This window comes from Mobula hypostoma, chromosome 2 (assembly GCF_963921235.1).
Source record: "Mobula hypostoma chromosome 2, sMobHyp1.1, whole genome shotgun sequence".
In the NCBI taxonomy this organism is placed as follows: domain Eukaryota; kingdom Metazoa; phylum Chordata; class Chondrichthyes; order Myliobatiformes; family Myliobatidae; genus Mobula; species Mobula hypostoma.
In genome coordinates, this window is record NC_086098.1 from 39,435,480 (window position 1) to 39,453,354 (window position 17,875).

The window sequence follows — 17,875 nt, forward strand, 5'->3', positions numbered from 1 at the left end:
ATGCTTCAGCTGCTAGAATGCGAGTGTATTTCTTCATTGTAAATATAGTAGCACAGATGGAGCCACAACAGATTCTTCCATCAGAATGTTTGTTGCTCCGGATTCCAGCATCTGCAGTCTCTTGCGTTTCCAGATAGGCACAGATGGGTTTACCAATATTTTACAATAAATAATTTTGAAATGGTTTGATTAAAAGAATTTTAAGCTCATTCAAATGTTGCTTATTGCAAAATTAAAGAAATGCTTATAAGATTACAAAATATATGTATGTCAATGTTCATACAGTAACATACTGTGCATGCTTCTATTTAAAAACATAAGCAGTTCAGAATATTCTTGCACACCAATCACAAAAATTTAGTGTGCATTTGCAGAAAGTAGTTAAGAAGGCAAATGTAATATTGGCCTTTATTACAAAGGGGCCAGAATTTAAAAATAGGGAAGCTTTGTTATATTTTTACGGTGCGTGGTGAAGCCACACCTGGAGTACTGTGCGCTGTGTGGTTCCCTTACTGAAGAAACCATTGCAAGCAGTTCAAAGAAGATTCACCAGGCTGATTCTCAGGATGAGAGGATCCTGTCAAGAGTGGATCTGCATTCTTTGTGTTGTAGAGAAAGAAAAGTGATCATGTTGAAACATAAAAGATCCTAAGGTGGCACGACAGGGTAGTTGTCAAGATATTTTCACTCTTGGGAGAGTCTCATATGAGGGGACATGCTTTCAAGACGAAGGCCCAGTTTAAAAAAAAATCTTCATGCAGACAGTATTGAATCCCTAGAATTTCCTACTCAGAAGAATTGTGGAGGTTATGTAATTCAAGGAGGAGATAGGTAAATTGTTGAAAGACTAAAGGATTGAGGGTGGAATGCATTTGGAACAGAGGATTTGCTGACAGCCAGGGCTCATCTACCTTGCTCATGTTGAATGGTGGGTCAGACCTGGACAGCCAGCTGCCTTCTGCTCCGATTTGATCATTTTCTTGTGATCTTTTTGTATTGACACAAGAAATAAATGTAGAAATAGGTCATAAAGTCCTCTGATTAAGATAATTGTGATTCAGTAAGTCTACTTTCCTATGTTATCCCCGTTTACTTAGTGACCTAAAATCAATTAACCTTAAATCTGAAGGTAATCAGATGAGAGGCAACAGTCCTCTGGAAATTCTCAACCCTCCCAGTAAAGGAACTTCTTCTAATTTTCATAAAACCATAAGACATAGGAGCAGAAGTAGTCCATTCAGCTTACTGAGTGTGCTCTGCTATACCATACGGCTGATTTATTGTCCCTCTGAACCCCATTTTCTTGTCTTCTCCTCATAACCTTTCATGCCTATTCATTGTCCATTCAAAAATCTGATGGTGGATCTGTTCCAGAAATGTTGAGATTGTGTCTTCAGGCTCCTGTCCTCCTCCTGATGTAGCAATGAGAAGAGGGCATATCCTGGGTGTTGGGGATCCTTAGTGATGGATGCTGCCTTTTTGAGGCACCCTTTTGAGGTGTCTTCGATGTTGGGGAGGCATGCTAGTGCCCATGATGGACTGGCTGAGTTTGCAACCTTTGGCAGCTTTTTTTGATCATGTGCAGGCTCATCGGGCCGGGTAAGTCTGTTACAGTACTGTATCTCAAAGAAATAAAAAAAAACAAAAGACTGACCCCTTTCCTGAAATAACAGCCCTGAGCTTTTGATTTTGCAATATGAGGAAAAAGAATTTTATCATCTATTCTGTCTGTAATTCAGAATCGTGCATGCATCATAAATCATCACTCAGTCTTCTAAACATTGTTGAATGAAGGCCAGTCTTCTCAAGGACAATCACTTCATTCTAAGTATACCCCTTCTCAGATAGAGACTGAAATAGAACACAACTTCTCATGTATTTTCAACAAAACATTGCACAAATGCAGCATAATTTCATTACTTTTGTACTCTTTGATCTGACTGCACGTTTACTTTCTGTCAGCAACACACACATCCTTCTGTACACCAATACTTACCAATTATGCACCATTAAAATGTGTTTTACGATTGTTCATACCAAGGTTTTCCCACATTCTACTCTACCTTTCGCCTTCATGCCACACACTCGAATTATCTTTATTATTTTGTGTTTTTGCGTCACCTTAGCTTTGTTACACTTTGTCATTTAATTTTTATTTCAAATTGTGACGAGTCAAGGGCTAGTCAAAATCTCTGTGGAGTTCTGCTGGTCACAATCTGCTAATATGATTAAAAAAACTGTTTTATGTTATGTGTTCTATCCTTTAAGCTATACTCTATCCCAGCTATACGGTCCTTATATGAAACTGTTAATATGGGTATTTTATCAAACACCAGATAAAATATGGATTTATTATAACCACTAGCTTTCTCTTACCTCCCCCAATTTACAAATGGCTACTAGACTATGTCAAATATGATTTCCCTTTTTTAAAATTACATGCACAACACTGCATAATCAAAAAAGATTTTCCAACTGCCTGTTACTGAATTCTTAATAACGAATTCCAAAATTTTGCTAAAACTGATGTGAAACTTACTTGTCTTCAGCTCTTCATTTTTACTCTTCTCCTTTCCCTGAAGAGAAATATTATATTTGCTACCTTTCAATCTCTGGAACAACTCCAGAATTTTTGAAATTTTTGGAAAATCATCAATCGGTGACTTCTACCACATTTATACCACATGAAAACATGTACACAGATGAAAAAGCCTAAAAATGGAAAATAAATTACAGTTTTCAGTTGGAAATTAAATTATGAAACATGATTGTTCCACCATAGAATGGATCAAGGATGTTACCAAACTGAATTCCATGGCATTGCACATTTTAGAACTATGTAGAGTAGGAGGTTAATGATGTCAATCCTAACTTGATATTTCGATGCCTGCCTTGCTGAACTGAGCGGCATAAATGCTCCTGTGCATCATGTGAATCTCACACAAAAAGCCAGACTGAAGGGCATGAAAAATTACATTCCCAACTATCTCTAGCTCGAACAACAGGAATACTGCAGATGCTGAAAATTCAAGCAACACACATGGAAGTTGCTGGTGAACGCAGCAGGCCAGGCAGGATCTCTAGGAAGAGGTACAGTCGACATTTCAGGCCGAGACCCTTCGTCAGGACTAACTGAAGGAAGAGAAGGAAGGAATCTCTTACTAACTCTTCCTTCAGTTAGTCCTGACGAAGGGTCTCGGCCTGAAACGTCGACTGTACCTCTTCCTAGAGATGCTGCCTGGCCTGCTGCGTTCACCAGCAACTTTGATGTGTGTTGCTATCTCTAGCTCGAGTTCATTTAATTATCATTCAACCACATATAACACATATAAAATAGCAAGTAAACATACAGTCACACAAAAAACCTTGCCATTTAAAAGAATGATTAATTATTTACAGATTTGTTGGATATTGAGATGGTGATAAGCTCTGAGTTCAGTTCAAGAATTGTGCTGAAGATATTTCGAAGAATTAAAATAAAGAATCAGATGTTAACTTACAGCCTGTATGGAAGCAGAATGATAGATTCCAGGCTTCCTGATCAGAGAAATATCTTGAGAGGAGAGGGAGAGGGAGGGGGAGAGGGGGAGGGGGAGGGGGAGGGAGAGATATTGATTTATCCCTTTTTTCCTGAGAAGAGGGCAGTAGCAAGTTTGAGCACAAAGGACTGCACAAATGCAGTTTTTGGATTCTTCACAGAAACACCAATCTGTTTCATAGCTGAAGGATCTATCGTTCGCCTATAAGGATTGCAGTCAACACTCTGCACTTAGGAAGCATGCATTCAATTTGAAGGCGTCCATCATGCCCCCAGTATTACAGCTACCTTGGCACAGCTACCTCTCGAGGGGGATGAGCTATTCCTTGTACCTCTGAGATACGAAGTTTCTAAGTATGCTGAGTGTGCATGCAAAGAGGAAAATAAATTTATCAGGGGCACTGTAGTGAAATCACACAAGATCCTTAAGCAATTTGTTAGATGCTTGGACTAATTAGGTAATATTCTTTTGTATATTTCTGAATTGGTTGTCATCTGCTGCATCCCCTATTTTCTCATCATTTTGAAGATGGAGCCTTTGTTGAAGATGCTGTAGTTACCGGAGGAGGAGAAGGTGGAAGAAATAGAACAATGATCAGATAATGCTACTAGACTCACTATCATAGTAAGTTGAACAGCCTTCAGTTGAATCGAGGAATTCATCTGAAAACCTAACAATGAAAACACAAACAATGGAGGCCTCAGTGAGCAAGAGGTGGAAGATACTTCAAATTGAAATGGTCAGTCTCAGTTTGCATTCGGACCACTCAACAGGAATACCATCTCCAAGAAGAATGCCATGTTCTTTTTACATCTAATCATTCTGATTTAGGAATACTTCTCAACAGGAACACCATCTCCAAGAAGAATGCCATGTTCTTTTTATGTTTAATCATTCTGATTCAGGAAAATCACTCAGCAGGAGCACAATCTTCAAGAAGAATGCCATGTTCTTTTTACATCTAATCATTTTGATTCAGGAACACCATGCCATTGTCCGTTTGGTCACCATCCTCCTGCTTCCACTACACCCCAATCAATTTCTGAGTGACCACTATTAAGCTACACCCGGCACTGCATAAAATAGGTGACATCATAGTGTGACAACAAATTATGGATACATGATCCATCAGAATTAATATCTCTCACCTTATTTTGTGAATTCAGCCATTGCCAAGAATCGCACAGTTCTTTATTAATCCAGTTAGCAGGTTTCTGTGCGATTTTTTTCCTATCCTACCGCTTTCAGGCTGAAGAACGACATGAAGAAAGAGTGGGCCTAGATGGGCTTGCTTCTTTCTTTATGAGAGACAGTAGTCTGTCCAGCTGGCTGATGGGCAACAGTAAAGGCACTGGTGAAGTGTTGAGATCATGAATGTTGCCATCCCAGGGAACACATGAAGCTCATATTTCAGCAGTACTTGTGGTCAAGAAGCATGAGCCATTCCTCTTGCCAGTCCAAGCTTCATCTTTCTGTTCTGAGTTGAACCCCCCAGCCCTAAACAACCGCCCAAATACTAAGCACTTCTGAGCTGGGAATTGGAGAACAAAAAACACAACTCCTACGTAGAAAATCAGCTGCAAACCATTTATCAATCTACCAGTTTCAAGTACTTTGCTCCAGAAATATAATTACTTATCACGATGAAAGCATAAACTTCAACAAAACATGCTCCACATTAAAAATATACATCCAAAACAGTTGCACTTACCCAAACTTAAATAATAAAAAGGAAGAGCAGCTAAATTTGTAGAATACTGTGGTAGTATATAGAGTCCACCTGGTGGTTTATTCCATATGAACTTATTTCTTGCTATATGTGAATATATCCTATCATGTATGATCTGTGGAAAAAAATGTTAAAATGTCATTCATTTAGAAATATGAATGATATGAAAAACATGCCAGCTTGTGCCTGTGCCGCTTGTGAAACATCCTGCGCATCGTGATTTGACTTTCAGTATTCCTTGCTGTTTCACACTGTCACACTGCTTAAAAGTACCTGTTACAAGTGACAGAATATGCACAACAAAACAGGTTACACCAACATTTAAAAATGAATTCTGTGTTTTGGAATGATAGAGCACAAGAAAATTGTTGAAGTGTTTAATATAACTGTTAGACTATTGCTTATTCACAACAGCTCCACCTTCACTACCATAAATCTAAACAAGCTCATCAACTGGGACTAAACAATGGATCCTCGACTTCATGACTGACAGACCATTATCAGTAAAGAGAAGCAGCTACACCTCGTCCACAATAATCCACAGCATTGGTGCCCCTTCTCTACACAAGTGTCAGCCTTTACTCTTTGCACACACGACTGCATGGCCAAATTTTGCTTTAACTTCATCTACAATTTTATGGACGATACAACTGCAGAAAACCAGTAAGGCGATATAATGACATGGTATTTTTTTTTTTGAAAACCTTTCCTTCAATGTCAGCAAAATAGCTGGTCATTGACTTCAGGATGGCAGTGGGGCAATGAACATGTTTCTGTTTACACCAATATGTTGAGGTCGAGAGGGTAGAAAGCCTCAAGTTCCTCAGAGTGAACATAGTCAATAGTTGTCCAGCCATGCCTGAGCCGAGAAAGGTCACCAGCACTTCTACTTCCTCAGGACACTAGAGGAATTCAGCATGTACCCTTTGACCTTCACCAATTTTTATCGGTGCACCATAGTGCGGCACGTTAGCACAATCACTTCACCATTCCCGCTATCACAGATTGGGGTCTGATTCCCGCTGCTGTCTGTAAAGAGATGGTGCATTCACCCATCACCACGTGAATTTCCTCAGGGTGCCCCAGTGTCCTCCCACATTCCAAAAACGTATAGCTAGGGTTAATGAGTTGTGAGCATGTTACGTTGGCTCCCCAAGTGTGGCAACACTTGCGGGCTGCCCCTGCACGATTCTTGGACTGTTATGGTCATTGATGCAAAATGATGCATTTCACTGTATGCTTCAATCTTTTGACATACATGTGACAAATATACCTAATCTAAAATCTATCTGGTGAGGATCCTAACAGGAGCATCAGGTTTGATATGGCAACTGATTTGCCCAAGGCTTCAAGAAACTGAGGAGAGATGTGGACACAGCATAGCACAACACAGAAACCTGCCTCTCTTCCACAGATTCTGTCTGCACTTCTCACTGTCTGGATAAAGCAGACAACATAATCAAAGACCCCACCCACTCCAGATATTCTCTCTTCTCTGCTCTCCCGTCAAACAGACAATACAAGAGTCTGAAAGCACGTACCACTAGGCTCAAGGACAGGTTCTGTCCTGCTGTTATAGGAGTATTGGATGGTCCTGTATTATGGTAAGATAGGCTTCTAACCGCACAGTGTACCTTGTTTCTCTATCGAGCCTCCAACCTGATGGCATGAACATTCATTTCTCTTTCTGATATATTTTTTCTTTTTTCTTCCCATTTCCTCTTCTTCTGTTCCCCACTCTGGGCTCTTACCTCTTCTCTTCACCTGCTTATCACCTCCCTCTGGTGCCCCTCCTTCTTCACTTTCTCTCATGATCCCCTCTTCTCTCTTAACCGATTCCTTCTTCTCCAACCCTTCGCCTTTCCCACCCACCTGGATTCACCTATCACCTTCTAGCTAGTACTCCTCTCCCCACCCCCCCACAACCCCCAACCTTTTTATCCTGGCAACTTCCTCCTTCCTTTCCAGTTCTGAAGAAGGGTCGCGGCCTGAAACATTATTCATTTCTATAGATGCTGTCTGACCTGCTGAGTTCCTCCAGCATTTTGTGTGTATTGTACTTACAGCTAATTGTCTGCCTGCACTGCACTTTCTCTATAACAGTAACACCACTGCATTCTGTTAGCATTGTCCCCCGTACTACGTCAATGTATTGTTGTCATGAAATGATCTGAATGGATGCCATGTAAAACCAATTTTTGCACTGTCCCTCAGGACATGTGATAATGATAAACCAATTTACCAATATGAACCAGTATCAGCCCTTTTGGACTTCAGCAAGATTAAACTATAATTGAGCAGGTTAAAACTTGCTAATAAAATTGAGATACCATACATTAGGATTTTTTTTATTAAAAAGGGTTTTACTTTGTACAGCAATCATGTCCATAGACCATAAGGTATAGGAGCAGAATTAGACCATTCAGCCCATCGAGTCTGCTACACCATTCCATCATGGCTGATCCTGGATCCCACTCAACCCCACACACCTGCCTTCTCGTCATTTCCTTGATGACCCGACTGATCAGGAAACAATCATCTTCTACCAGTAGCCATTTTGACTTAAAAGAATTAAAATCCATGGATCTTAGGAAAACTGTCATTTTATTAATAAATTATTTGCAGCTATCAGAAACTCAAACATGTACAAGTAGGTTAAAATAAGTAGCTTAGTGATTTTTTTAAACAGTAGGCACAGAATTTCATATACGAACATTTGCCACTGATATCATGGATCACCATTTCAGTACAGAAGAATGATGAAAGTTGGATAAGTAACATAGACACTTTTACACAATTTGTTGATCGATTGGAAAGACTCTCACACAGAGATACATTTATTGATTCTGCATTCCCAGCAAAGAACCATGCATGAACAGAGTTTAGCTTAGAGTAGAGCTAAAGCATTGTGGTGCTGATTCAATACAGTAATTAACTGTCTCTGAGAGTACAAGCACAGTGAATTGTCTCCTATAATGTTAGCACAACACTGATCACACTGACAAAATTAATGCCTCCTTGTGCCCTACAGAATAAAAAAAATATATATTCCTGAAATGATCAATCATCCTACTTACAGTGATCAACCTTCTGTATTTAATGTTGTCTCCTGTCACATGACAGAACTTGTTAAAATTATGGAATACAAACTATAAAGTAGCTGCTCTGAAATTTCAAAAAAATTGCCCTTTGGAATGTTGGAACATAGACTCACAGCAATGATGTCCTGGGATATCAGTTATATTTCCAAATTAAGACCCAAGAAAATTATTACTGCACTTGACAATGTGAAAAGGGAAAACACATATTCTATAATACTTCTGTGCATCATGAATGATTGGTCACAGATTAGAAATTCATTCATTCTGGGATGTCAAGATAAGAAATAGGCGCTGGACTGACAAATAAACATGAGCTCATTATTTCAGTTTATTTTGAAATTATTTGGGAATGTTAAAATGCCTGGGATCATGGTGGGAAGCAAGCCTACACTCAAAGCTTCAGCAGTGCTTTGAGATTATTTTTGGCTTCCTCATTATTAATGGCTGCTGATTGTGTTACTGTTTTAGCCTCCTTGTAACTTAGGTAGTAGTAAGTATGATGGAGGATTAGATAAGCAAACCAAAAAACAGAAGCTATACTACAGCTTTATAAAGTCTAGATTAGGCTATATTTGGAATACTATGAACATTTCTAATTACCACCCCCTAGGAAGAATTTATTGTTCCTGGAGAGGATGCAAAATGTTTTTTTTCAAAATGGTATTTAGACTCTAAATATTAAATATGAGCAGATATTACATAAACTAGGCTTGTGAAAATGAAGATGTGATCTAATAAAAAATTCAAGATATTTAATGGAAGAGATAGGGCTGATAAAGAAAAAATGATTTCTGCTGATTGGGAAGTCTAGGATGTCCAAGACATCTTCTCACAAGACACCTTATGAAAAAACATGAAACACAAAGATCATCAATGAATGGTCACTGGCATAAATAAAACAACTCTGGATCACTTTCCACAGATACTACCTAACCTGCTGACTATTTCTAGCATTTTCTGTTTTGTTTTAAAATCTATTTTCAAAGTTCAAAGTAAATTTATTATGAAGGTACATATATATCACATTATACAACCCTGAGATTTAGGAAAGGCCACATACAAGACAGACGAACGACCAATCTGCAAAAGACAACCAACTGCAAATAAAAATAGGGAAAATTAAATAAATAAACAATAAATATCGAGAACATGAGATGAAATGCCTTTGAAAGTGAGTCCATACAGTAGGTTGTGGGAACAGTTCCGTGATGGTATGAGTGAAATTGAGTGTAGTTACTCCCCTGGTTCAAGAGCCTGATGGTTGAGAGGTAATAACTGTCCCCTGCATCTGGTAGTGTGGGCCCTGAGGCTTCTGTAAATTCTTTCTGATGGCAGCAGTAAGAAGAAGGTATGGCCAGTTGGGTGGGGGGGGGTCCATTTTGCTTTTGTGTAGCAGTTCTCCATGTAGATACGCTCAATGGTGAGGAGGGCTTTACCTGTGATGGACTGGGCTTTTCCATTCAAGGGCATTAGTGTATCCTTACCAGGTCGTGAAGCAACCAGTCAATGTATTCTCCACTGCACATTCATGGAGGTTTGTCAAAATTTTAGATAGACATACCGAATCTACCAAACTTCTCAGAAAGTAGCAGTGCTGCTGTGTCTCCTTTGTAATGCCACGTGCATGCTGGACCCAGGACAGATCCTCTGGAATCAGGATTAGAGCATTGCTGGTAAGGCCAACAAACAGTGTCTATGACTAAATGCCTTTGAAAGAATTTGTGGTAATTCCTGAACAACTGTAGTCCTAGCGAAGTTATTTCTACAGTGCTGTTGGGTGGGGTTTGAGGATTGAGACAGTGAAGGACCAGTGATACCTTCCAAGGGAATGTGATTTGAATGGAATTTGGCACTTGTCTTGTTTGGCGGCAAAGGATGTGGGTTCAGGAGCCACTGTTGGGGTATTCTGTACTAGTAATCACAGTGCACTTTATAGATTTGAACACTGAGTCACTGTGCACCTGTGGTGAAGGATTCCCAGGTTCTAATCTGCTCTAATAGTCACATTAGTTAGGAGGCTGGTTGAGTCAAGTTTCTGGATAATGGCAACTAACTTCTCCCACCACTCCCTCCTCTACCCCTACCCATTAAATGTTATTAATACTTGGTTAGTCTCTCTCTTTGGTCATAGTATGACACTTCTGTGGCATGGATATTACTTGAAACGTATTAGCCCAGGCCTGAATGCCATCTATTGTTTAGAACCTGGGCGGGCGTGGGGGGGGCACAGTAGCCTAGCAGTTAGTGTAACACTATTACAGTGCCAGTGACCCGGGTACATTTCTTGCTGCTGTCTGTCAGGGAATGTCATGTCAGGGCTGGAGGAGAGGGACAGGCTGGTGTTCAGCTTGCTGTTTGCGAGTTTTACTCATCTTTGCACTGAACTGAGGCGCTGGCCTGCAACTAATAGACTCCTGGATCAGCTGCAGTGATGACTGGCTTCGTGACTATGGACTCACTTTTGTGAACTTCAGTTTTAAGTTATATTTGCTTACTTTTATTATTACATGATTTGTTTTTTTTTCTGCACATTGATATCTGACGATCTTATTTTAGTGGGTTCTATTGGGTTTCTTATTTTGTGGCTGCCTGTAAGGAGACGAATCTCAAGGTTGTATAAAGTATATACACTTTGATAGTAAATGTACTTTTAACTTTTAAAGCTAGTTTATAAATTGAATATCAGTTTAACAACATTATTACATCTGTTCTCTGCTATACTGCATAGTTAACCTCAATATCATCTTTGCATTGTAAATTAAAATATTCTACTAAAAATAAGTAGTATGTTAACACACGGTGAAACGAATTAGAAAATTATTAAAGGATAATAACAATGATTTTTAAACTCAGATCTAGAATATGTGAGATTCAATTATATTGTTCAAACATATATTGTATATGTTGTTATATGTGAGATATGTTTTATATTGTTCAAACATATATTGTAAATATATTGTATTGGCAAGCCTTACTTAACACTGCTACAACTAAATTACTCTAGCAACCTGATCATTTTCTCCACACTGACTACCAACAAAGCTTTGGAAAACATGGAACTGTTCCCACTTCTCAGGAGCCATCTCTCAATGATGGGCGACATCAGTGATGAAATTTGCCTTCACCGTCAGTGAGCTGAACAACCTTAGAAACACTTAGGAAAAGGACAGTAAAGATCAAGAGCTCAAACCTGACACAAAGCTCATGGTTTACTCGACACCAAGTGATTCCTATCCTTGTATATTCTCTGAGACCCGTTCTGCCATGATTGGCATCTCAAGGCACTGGAAAGTTGCCACCACTGCTGTCTCTGCAAAATCTTCTCAATTCGTTGGAAGGACAAATGTAATGATGTTAATCTCCTTTCCTAGGCCTACATCCCCGGCACTGGGGTCCTAGTTAGTCACATTTAGTTATGCTGGGTAGGCCACGTCATACACAAACCTAACCCAAGACTCCCGAATCTGACACAATATTGTGAACTCTCTCTTGGGAAGAAATAACAAGGTGGAAAGAGCAAAAGATTCAAGGAGGTGCTCAAATCCTTCTTGAAGAAATGTAACATCCTTGCTGTCTCCTTGGAATCACTCAAAGTGCAAAAGCAGCACTCGAGATGGGCTTTGAATCCTTGAGGCCATGCATCTGGAGTAAACCAGAGGCCCTGTGTAAATGGCACACCACTTCAAAAACCACCCACCCACCCACCTGCCCCCATCAGGCACCGTCTGTGGAAGTGACTTTAGTTCATAAGTCACCTCAGAATCCACACATCAGGAAAGGTAGTATGCCATCCTCAAACTCAAGGAATGACTGAAGAAGAAGTATGTGCCTGAGGAACACAGGGTATACTTCATTAAAAAGGGACTGTCTTTTCAATGTAAGAAGCAAGCTTACTTCAAGATTCATTAAAAAATGTATACTCTGCTATTCAAAAGTCGTGGACCAGTATCGACTATGAGTTTCTCAAAAGTGATTAATTCAGATTCTGCCCTGCTTTTTTTCCCATACTGTTCCAGTTAATATCTGCAACATTACAGCTGCAACCTCTGGTATTGGGTGACTCTAAGTTCTACATTGGTGACCTTTTGGATGTTTGGTGTACAAGGTACGAAACTTACTCAATCAATTGATCTTAATGGATGATTTTACAGGTATATACATTTCTCATCTCCAGAAAGGAAAGAAAACTTCAAAGGTCTCCTTGGCCTTTGTATTTGCCAGGACTCTGATCCCTCCATGTGTGGTAAGTTGATTAGTGTTTCTTCATTATACACAGGCTGTGTCAAGAATAGAGGTGATCTTGCATTGCAGATGTTGAGTGAAATACCTACTTAATATTCTACAGTCATTTCACCAATAAAAAAATCATTAATTCTTACACCAACTTTTTCCAAGATACTAATATGTACATTCATTATCATAATACCAGGTTCTATCTGGATAAAGAGTTCTACTTTCGAAAGGCTGGAGTTGTCTTACAGCATTGGGTTCCTGTCAACCAAATTATATAGGATGAATGTGAGAGTGCGAAATCCCCCACCCAGGAAATGCAACACACATTCAGCAGTAAGTACGGCTTCAGTCACTATAGTCTTGAAACCCTATCCACAGAGGCTAAGACAGGAGCCAAAATTGTTGGAGCCTTCTATCAAAGCTGCCGCGGCCTTAACGCAGTTTATAATGTCTCTGTTAGGGATACAGTGGATTCTGGTTAATTGGGCCATTGGTTAATCAGAAAACTGCTTATTTGCGATAACTCTTAAAGAACAAAAACTAATCAAGAAAATAGCTGGGATTCCCATCAGTTGTCTGGGACACTATGCCAGTTAATTGGGGTAGAAGACTGTTGCTGAACAGTAGCATCAGTCATGTGCACCTGTGTGGCTATTAGACTCTACACCATGCTTAAAGTGAGCAATTTTTAAATAGAGTAAGTTGCATGTGTTTGCATTCAAAAAGCAGTATTTTTTGTCACTGATAGTTGGTGAAGGATGAGCAGTAAGACAATTCAGAACTGTTTTGCTCTCTGTGGTTCCAGAATTGGCCATTAGACATTACGGAGTGAACAGTTTTAAAATAGCGCTAGTTTTATGTGCTTGTATTATGTTAACCATTTAGGCTGATAGATGCTGATCCATAAAGTAGTGAGTTTTGATAATTTTGATTTATGCAGAAAGGCAAAGAAAGTAGTCTATTATTAAACACTAGGCATCTGTGCTGATTTTGTTCATTTACAGTCAATCAAACAAACAAGGCAGCGATGACTTCGTCGATAAATATTAGGAACTAATGCAGAGCTTATATAATATTACAATAGTGTTCTACCATGTTCTCTATTTCATTAAATGCACAATTTTTAAATGTTAAATGGTAGTTTGTCTTTGTTATGCCTTTTAACTATTTCCATGAAACTTTGGCTAACTAGGACCAAAATGTACTGGTATCCCAATCAACCAGAATCCACTGTATTTAAAAAAGTATAAGGATTGCTTTAAATAATTAAAATAACAATGATTAAAAATATATTTAAATATTTCAGAAACAAAATTTTCTTATTCACATCAAAGCACTGAGAAACAATTGGTAACATTAAGATAGTGTGAAGTAAGTTAAGAAAAAGTAATGTTTTAATTATGTTTCCAATTTTACTTCCGGGCCCATTCAAATAAGTGATTGATGCTGTTATGCCAGATTTGGCTCTGGTAGGATGAAAGAGGAAGACTTTCCAATATAATGCTAGAAATCTCTGCACAATCAAATTCCAGCTTTGGATTTCAGTGGAATCCAGACATGCTGGTACCAGCATCTCCCAAGTTCTAATACCTGGGTGTGGCTAAATGCTAACAGTTCTTTTCAGAACTGACAGCTAGATCCAGCTCAATTCAATTCATTAAACTGAGAGTTATGAAACTAATAACTTTTTACTGCCAAGTTTCATGGGTGTTTTCTACAAAGAAATCTTAGATATCACCCTTTTTCAATAATACAGAAAATCCACAATTTGGGATTCCTGACTTTAGTACTCAGATCAGAACATAGAAAATGAAAAAAAATCCCTTATTTCACCTCATCTCCTCTGCAATCTCAGCTTATTCAAAAATAGGGACCAAGGAGAATTCCTCAATCACTTCTTTGAGAAAGAAATCTCTAGGTCTTGGTAATTCATAGAAACCCACTCCTGACTTTGAACAATTTCTGGACAACCCCTTCCTAAGTCCCACTTTACCATGCTTTCTTCTCACTACTACCATTGGGCAGACAGTACAAAGACCTTAGATCCAAAACTACTAAGTTCAGGAACTGTGATTACCCTACAACCATCAGACTCCTGAACTGGTGTGGATAGCTTCAATCACCACTACTCTAAGTTGATTCTATGACCTACAGACCCAGTTCCAAGGACTCTTCACAGCTTATGTTCTCAGTATTATTTTTATTCTCAAAGTTTATCTTCTCTTGCCATTGGTCTTTGTCAGTCTTTGCTTATGTGTAGCATTTCATAATCTATGGTATTTCTTTTTTCCTACAAATGCCTGCAAAAAATTAATCTCAAGATAGTATATTGTAATATAGACATACTTTGAAAATAAATTTACTTGAATTTTGAACTTATTCCACTTATCTGCCACTTATTTCCCTTCATTTCCTTGCATTCTGTTATAGAATGTACTCTTCACATCCCCTGCTTTCCCTTTCATTTCATTTTCTTTCCACTTACCTTCTGCCATCTATTATACCACTTCAATCTTCTTGCCTTTATTATTCTTCAACCACCAGTCCTAATTCCTTGGTCTTCCTCCTGATTGTTCATCTTCCTTCACTTCTTATGTTGCTTTTATCCAACACGCCACACCCACCCCCTGCCCCCAATACCTACTTGATCTACTTATCTGCTCATGAAATCGCTCCTTTAACCCTGCCCGATCTGAATGTTTGGTTTACCTTATTATTGTACCACATTTTTTTAAATGAATAAATTTTTGTATATAAATAAAGCTTTTATTTTGAACGAATCCTGTCATCTGATTTAACTCTGGAGCTCTGCAAGTAATTCTCTTGTTAGGTTCAGAACAAGATTATGATGACAGAATATAAAAACAAGGAGATAATGCTGAGTCTTCATAAGACACTTGTTAGGCTGCACTTGGAGAATTGTCAACAGTTTTGGGCTCCATATCTCAGAAAGGATGTGTTGTCATTGGAGAGAGTCCAGAGGAGGTTCACGAGGATGATTCTGGGAATGAAGCGGTTAACATATGATGAGCTTTTGGCAGCGCTGGGCCTGTACTCACTGGGACTTAGAAGAATGCTGGGGGATCTCATTGAAACCTACTGAACGTTGAAAGGATTAGACAAGGTGGATGCGGAGAGGATGTTTCCTCTGGTGGGGGTATCTTTTTAGGACAGAAGGAGGAATTTTTTTCAGACAAAGAGTAAAGAATTCATGGAATGCTCTGCCACAGACTGCAGTGCAGGCCAAGTCCATGGGTATATTTAAAATGGAAGTTGATCGATTCCTGATTGGTCAGGGCCTCAAAGGATGTGGTGAGAAGGCAGGTGTATAGGGTTGAGTGGGATCCGGGATCAGCCATGATGGAATAGTGGAGCGGACTCGATGGGCTGAAGGGCCAAATTCTGCTCCTATATCTTATGGTCTTATGGACAGAAATTGTGCTGTTGAACTTCTTATCAGTGTTTTCATGAGGACATAAATTAACTTATCTTGAAAAAGATGACAGAGAGCTTCTTTAACCCCACAGCATTAAAAGATTTGATAACCTTTTGATCCGGGACATGACGTGTAAATTTCATGAAGATCTTTCACTCACTATCTATATACTACTAAAACTCTCATGCTCTGTCTGCCTGTTTGTGACCTCCAATTAGCGCAAACGGTGTATTACAGCGGCACTTCTTTTTGGCTAAATCCAATTAAAATGCGCTAACTTACAGAATGCAGGCAAAGTTCAGGGTTATATATTCGTATAAAATTGCTCATTCGCCAAAAATTAACAGGCTCCCTTTTAACCCGACAGCCGATCTGCCATCATGGAAATCGGGACGCGACAGCCCGACGCACGTGAACGGCCAGCCTCAGCAGCGACACCGACTGGAACAAAACGGCAGGGTAGCTCTATTTTGAAGGGTCCACATTCTGCTAATCACCATCAGTGTGTGCAGGATTGGGAGAGATCTAACTGCCACCCATCAATAAGAGATAACTAAATCTTATTGTAATGAAGTACTTCGAAACACCCATAAAACCTTTTGCTGCAGTCAAAGGACAGCGGTGACTATATCACGTCCATTTAGGAGAGCGCCAACCACATCATCAAGAATAAGCAGCATCCTTTGGTGTTAGTGCTTCGTATCTTCTATCCAGCATTAGGGTAAAAAAATGGTCAGTCTAATTATGCTGTGTGGAAAGGGAAGGGGGACATTATGGTCAAGAGATGACGCCAAACATCGTCGGGAAGCGGCAAGGAGAGGGAGAGAACAAGAATCAGATGAGGCCAGGGCCACAAGACTCCAGGATCAAAGAGTCAGGACAAAAAAAGATGAGAGAAGAAGAGACAGAGGAGGAGAGGCACGCATGTCTCCAGGATTAGAGACAAACAACAAACAGCAGAAAAGATGAAGAGATAGGGGATGAAAGGGCTGCATGTCTCCAGAATGACAACGAGAGGTACAAAGGTGGCAGAACAACACTCACAACACGCTGGAGGAACTCAGCAGGTCGGGCAGCATCCGTGGAAATGATCAGTCAACCTTTCAGGCCGGAACCCTTTGTCAGGACTGTAGAGGGAAGGGGCAGATGCCCTATAAAGGAGGTGGGGGAGGGTGGAAAGGAGAAGGCTGGTAGGTGCCAGGTGAAAAACCAGTAAAGGGAAAGATAAAGGGGTGGGGGAGGGGAGGCAAGGAGGGGATAGGCAGGAAAGGTGAAGAAAGAATAGGGGAAAGCACAATGGGTAGTAGAAGGAGGCGGAACTATGAGGAAGGTGATAGGCAGCTGGGGGAGGGGGCAGAGTGACATAGGGGTAGAGGAAGGGAGGGGGAGGGAATTGCCCGAAGTTGGAGAATTCAATGTACATGCCAAGGGGCTGGAGACTACCTAGACGGTAAATGAGGTGTTGCTCCTCCAACCTGAGCTTAGCCTCATCATGGCAGTAGAGGAGGCCATGTATGGACATATCTGAATGGGAATGTGAAGCACAGTTGAAGTGGGTGGCAACCGGGAGATCCTGTTTGTTGTGGCGGACGGAGCAGAGGTGCTCGACAAAGCGGTCCCCCAATCTGCATCGGGTTTCACCGATGTCGAGGAGGCCGCACCGGGAGCACTGGATGCAATAGATGACCCCAACAGACTCACAAGTGAACTGTTGCTTCACCTGGAAAGACTATCTGGGGCCCTGAATGGTGGCAAGAGAGGAGGTGTAGGGACAGGTGTAGCACTTACGCTTACAGGGATAAGTGCCAGGTGGGAGATCCATGGGGAGGGATGTACG

The 17,875-nt window shown here is 40.1% G+C and overlaps 1 protein-coding gene across 2 annotated transcripts in view; it reads right to left on the reverse strand.

The window, feature by feature from the left end:
- The window catches only part of LOC134339417 (exostosin-1-like), a 488,758-nt gene that overhangs the window by 117,337 nt on the left and 353,546 nt on the right, over nucleotides 1-17,875 (reverse strand). For both annotated transcript variants that reach the window (XM_063035902.1, XM_063035894.1), the window contains exon 6: nucleotides 5,251-5,383. In XM_063035902.1, coding sequence (XP_062891972.1) covers nucleotides 5,251-5,383 — 133 coding nt within the window. The remainder of the gene's footprint in view (nucleotides 1-5,250; nucleotides 5,384-17,875) is intronic.